This window comes from Oryza glaberrima, chromosome 5, assembly GCF_000147395.1.
Source record: "Oryza glaberrima chromosome 5, OglaRS2, whole genome shotgun sequence".
In the NCBI taxonomy this organism is placed as follows: Eukaryota; Viridiplantae; Streptophyta; class Magnoliopsida; order Poales; family Poaceae; genus Oryza; species Oryza glaberrima.
Window position 1 is genome coordinate 5,290,447 of NC_068330.1, and position 5,557 is coordinate 5,296,003.

General features: G+C 40.7%; 1 protein-coding gene across 1 annotated transcript; it reads right to left on the reverse strand.

The window, feature by feature from the left end:
* Window positions 1–266: 266 nt before the first annotated feature.
* Window positions 267–5,126, reverse strand: LOC127772745 (probable beta-1,3-galactosyltransferase 12). Its single transcript, XM_052298706.1, has 8 exons — window positions 4,489–5,126; window positions 2,860–3,009; window positions 2,690–2,772; window positions 2,508–2,607; window positions 1,933–2,046; window positions 1,477–1,619; window positions 681–814; window positions 267–587 (listed from the first exon to the last, which is right to left on the reverse strand). The coding sequence occupies exons 1-7, from the start codon at window positions 4,974–4,976 to the stop codon at window positions 720–722; spliced, it is 1,173 nt and encodes a 390-aa protein (XP_052154666.1). The 5' UTR covers window positions 4,977–5,126; the 3' UTR covers window positions 267–587; window positions 681–719.
* Window positions 5,127–5,557: the final 431 nt, after the last annotated feature.

A 5,557-nucleotide genomic window follows, 5' to 3' on the forward strand; every position in this document is an offset into this window, starting at 1 on the left:
CATGGTATTCACAGTGTAGCATTAACGGTGTGAAAAGCCCACAGCTTTTCTCAGTTTCTTACAAGAAGCAACACCTGCAACGCAGCATTGCAAAGGGAACAACAACACATACACGCAAGGAAACGCAACGCGTTCAGGTAATCAGATCTCAGGAGTGTAATCAGTAACATAAATTGGTCATTACTCCAGATAATCATATCTCAGGAGTGTAATCAGCAACATGAATTGGTCATTATTACTCCGACCGGACATAAGCTGGGTTCTGGTTCTATGAGAACACATCAATCCAAATAAGCTGGAGTTATCCATGATCATGAAATGAAGTTCAAGATCAACAATGCAGACTGGGGTATATATATGGTTATATACACATCAATGAACAACATAGCCAGTGAAAGAATCGATGGCCAGAATCGGCTATGGCACATAAGACAACAAATGTTCCCACTTCTATCAGTCGGGAGTATACATTTTGCCTGAACCTACATATTGTCTTGTTCGCTTATCCCAATATCGGGCGTGTGCACACAAATCCTACATCATTCTCGCGATGGTACACTTCTCGGAGAACTCTCAGCAACAAGAAGCTGCAACAGTATGGCTCTCAGATGAGTTCACCAATGAATACAACGGTATGGAAATACATTTGACTAGAAATCAGATGTTACGACAGGCAATACCTGGCATCTGTTGACGGGAAAAAAAATAACACTAAGGTTCTACTCATCCTCCACCTCAGGTGGCAATGTAGGGCTCTTTGAGCACAAGGTAGTGTTGTGAAGCGCCTTTACTATCTCAGTTGTGTTACATGAATCTGGAAGTCAACAAGGCTAATGTAAAACATTTATGCATCAAAAGAAGTCAAAGGCATGAGGTTATGGTTAATCAAACTTATTTTGCAGTATCAGCTAATTACTAAAAAATATATTCAAATTAAGTCTTCAGACACCAAAAATATTACTCCCTCCAGTCATGACTATTTGACGTTTACGAAGTTTCGGTCAAACTTTTAAAACTTTCGCCATCAATTTTATATTAACATAAGTTTACAAAATCTAATAATAAAAACTTTCGCCATCAATTTTGTATTAACATAAGTTTACAAAATCTAATAATTTAATAGTACATAGTACATTTCAAGGCAAATCTATACATACTGTTTCTTTTTATTTGTAGATTAAGAATTAAAGAAATTATCAGATTATTAATATCAAAGTACCAAAAGTTTGACCGAATCTTGTCCTAGACGTCAAATATGTATGACTGGATGGAGTATGCAGTAATAATAGCTAGTGCATCTACACAGAGATATATCAGATGTAAAGTTAGTTTTGCTTTCATCAGGAATCGCAATATTAGAAATAGGAAAAGGAAGAAATAGTACTATTTCATAAATAATTAAATCAGCGATGATGAATTTTCCCATTCTGACTATTTTATCACTACGATCACGAAACACAATTTGCCAAGACATACTTGAACATTTCTTGCTGTCCCATACAGCAATGGAGGTGGGAGTGCATGCCGAATCGCACATTGCACGGTTGTCTTCATGCTTTACATTCATGGCAAGCATCCATGATCCAATAGTAACATCTTCGTAATCAAACATCCTTAAACTGAGAGTTGCATGAAGAAACAAATAATGATTACATGAAAAATACACAAAACAAACAGAAAAACAAGGATGGATTTTTTTTTTTGTTGGTAGACTAGTCTATAATATGAATCAAATATAGAATTTCAAGTGTGGCTTGATTCTTGTATTCTTGTAAATGGAAATATACAGGATAAGGAGAAACTACACGATGTTTTGGATTCGCAGAACTGTTGCAATTTTGCTTTATTATGTTTTAAGAGACAAGAATGGTCAACTAAATTGTTCCTGTGTTTTCACTCTATGGCATGGATAGGAAAAGATGACTGGCCAACCTATCATTATTTGTAGCAGCTAGAGATCCAACCACCTCCGAAGAAAGAGCATATAGTAAACCAGATGCATGACTGAAGTACTCATTGCCTAATAATTCCCACGAACTTTCATACCTGAAATAAATCACTTGTGTCATGAAACAATAGCATGATCATTGAACAGGGCAACTGAAAATCAATTTGTCTGAGATACCAATATACGCCAGAGGTTGGTGTGCATTGTACAAGCGAATCTAATCACCATTAAAAAAATTAGAGGTATGTACAGAAAACAGAAGTACTCCCTTCGTTCCTAAATATAAGCATTTCTAGATTTTTTAGCAGCGATTAAGGATAAGGGGAAAAATACCCTTTCAGCCACCTCAGTGGTCAAATTTCGAATTTGAATTGTTTAGATTGACCTCCTAAGCACCTGATTGGCTGAAAACGCTTCGATTACCGTGCATTGGAATCAGTGTCCTAGAAATGTTTATATTGTGTACAAAATTTGAATCCTAGAAATGCTTATATTTGGGAACCAAGGGAATATGTAAATAAACTTAAAACCAATGTATGTATCAAAATTTTGAACTAACCACTTCATATTTGGGTCGTTGACAACTGGACCCTTTTTCATGCAACCAATGTATGTCCGCTGATGAAGCCTGTCCTTTGCAAGAAGAGCAGCGAGTCTATCTGGCTTAAGAGCATGATCGAGTCATATAACAGACCTAACCATCTAAACAACAGTTTTTGTACATCAGGTCACAAAGTTTACCTGGGCGCAGATAGATAGCATCATCAGCTTTGACATAGAAATCTGCGTCGAACATGTCATAAGCTGCTTTGAAAAACGCTAACCTATCACATGGGCAACAAGAGGGGAGGCTTAAGATTAATCACGTGTATATGTAAAAAGGTACAAACATAAGAGGAGAGAGAGTTTACATTTTCTGTGGGGGCTTTGTATCTTCTTCAGCATCAACAAACAAGAAATCATGATACATGTCTACCTCTTTCTGAAGATCTGCCATTTTTTCTTTATCTTTGGTTCGTCCAACAACAAACCTAAAAGATAAACCAGTTCCATGTTCCAAACTGCAATATAGAGAGAAGTGCCAGAGTTAGCCTATAAAAGATTGTATATTCTTTACTGATGAACTGTTCATACTAGCCCACATGTGTTCCTGATTCAAACATTGAATTAGTGAATGGACTTAACTGAATGTAACGATTTTTTAAGACAGCTAAGTTACACAAAGAGATGTATTTTATAAGTTCCAAACAGAATACAAAGTAAACTTTACGACAATCAATTCTTCTTGACAAACAGTAATTTTCAAATCAGCACATTCATTTCTCTCTAGTAATGTGCTTCAGTAGTCAGTACACCTCTTCATAAAAAGTTTGTGAATCCAGAAGCTAAGGTGATTCTTAGTGATTAACGGTAAAATTGTAATAAGTAATTAATATTAAATAGCTTGATTTCGCTTATGGAAGTATATCAGATATACACTGCTTTCGTCCTAACCAAATGCCAATCAAGATGGCTGATCTTGACTTTGGGGAAATGAAGAATGCAGTAGAATTGACTATTGAGCGGACAATAGAAATATGCATGAAGAAGAACTGGCCTCACAATGCTTCGGCTGTGGCATCATCACCCTGAGATTAGATGCCAGGGATTAAGAACTAATTTCCCCAAATCTCCAGAGCTAATGGTGTTCCACTCTACAATAGTCGAGCTGTATACATGGTTGATTTAAGTTTACTGTATACTTACTAGAAAGTGGGTGACCAATTAAGACCCATCTACCGACATTGAGAACACTCATGCCACTACAATGTAAATTGAATTGGGGAGTTATGGTACAATTCATATGTCCTGCAACTCTTAAAAGATCTCCACAAAGAGGGAAAAAGTGCTAGTGTACCCTTATTACTGGATGGAGACCCTGAATGTTGCAGCGGGAAATTTGTTCAATGAAACACTCAACACAAGATTTGGTTCATGTACATGAGGCTTGGTTGTGACTTTTTGCAATTTACACTTAAGATCAATCATCGAAAAGCTAGAAATAATCGATATAATGTGACTTGAATAGAAAGGAGTTTGCATTGGCACATCCCTGTGCAAAATTGTGGTAAATTCTGGTTAGCAACCAAACGTATTGGACACTTGGGACGGCTGAAACAGCATCCTTAATTTTGTTTATCATAATTTACTAGCTCTTTTCATGAAAACACATTATCGCAGAACCCATCTGAAAGTTTATATAATAGTAGGATCGCCTTCCGTAGTGATCAAAATATGAAAAATATCAAGATCACACATTGCCCTTTAGCGATTGGACCTGCTCAATACGCCACATTGATCAAAATTTGTTGAAGAGTAAAAAAGCATGTAAGATGTGACAGCAACCAAAGGCTCTACAGATCCCATCGCAGCATAAGCTAGACACAAGGCTAGAAGCTTAGTACTGTAAGCGTAAGATGAGCAGCAGCAATCCAGAGCAAAGCGAGTAGCTAGATCCAAGTTGGTAGGTGGGAATGGAGGAAAGCAATGTGGGGGGAAACCTTACGATGCCTTCGGGCTTGGGCGGGAACCAGGTGGCCCGGAGCGCGGCGCGGCGGGCGGCGGATCCGATCTCCGTGTGCACCCCGACGACGGCGAGCACCTTCTCCCTCTCCCTCCCCTCCGCCGCGGAGGAGTAGTTCCCCGAGGAGGAGGCGAGGAAGGCGCGGAGGGTGTCCTCGGCGCGGCCGCAGCGGAAGGCGACCTTGGCGGTGGCTTCGGCCACGGCGGCGAGGGGCGGCGGCTGCAGGGTCGCGGCGCGGGCGGAGAAGGCGAAGGCGAGGGAGGCCGCGGCGACGAGGAGGCAGGCGACGGAGAAGAGGACGAGGAGGCGGTGGGTTGAGAAGGCGGCGGAGAAGGCGGAGGTGGGCGCGCGCGGGGAGGCGAAGGTGGAGTAGGGGCGGCGCGGCTTGGCCTCGTCGTCGTCGTCGGCTACGGCGACGGCGACGGCGGCGGCGTGGTGGTGGTGGCGGTGGTGGTGGAGCGGCATTCGGCGGTTCTAGAAGGTTCTAGAAGGTGGGGGAGATCGCGAGCTTGCTGCTACTAGCTCTGATCTGATCTGCCTCTGGTTTGCTTTGGGTTTAAGCTTTGGTTAAGCTTCAGACAGCTGCTGGGTTGGGCTTGTACTGATCACTGTATTCATTTCAGTCTTTCCGTGGTGTTGGCGTGTTGCTGCCAGAGTTTACATTTCCGATTGACCACTAAATTTCGAGCCCCATCGGTATCACAGTTTTCGATAAATTTTGATCGGCTTTCGATAAATTTTAACTGAATTTCGACCAAATCTATTGTTTAAGCTTCAAAATTCCAATCGAAATGTCAAAATTTCACTGAATTTGATCGGTTTTCGTCGGGAGAACACTGCTTACTACTGCATTAAATTGCTGAGGAATTAGTGCACTTAAAGTCCCTCATCCTTTCTAGCGGACCTCCCTCTTTGTTTAGGCTTATAAGCCAACTTATAAGTCAAAAAGTTTAAGCCTAAACAAACAGGCAGCTTTTCCGTTTGTCTTTTTTGAAGCCATAAGCCACTCTAACACTATTAAGGCCCTCTTTGTCTAGGCTTATAAA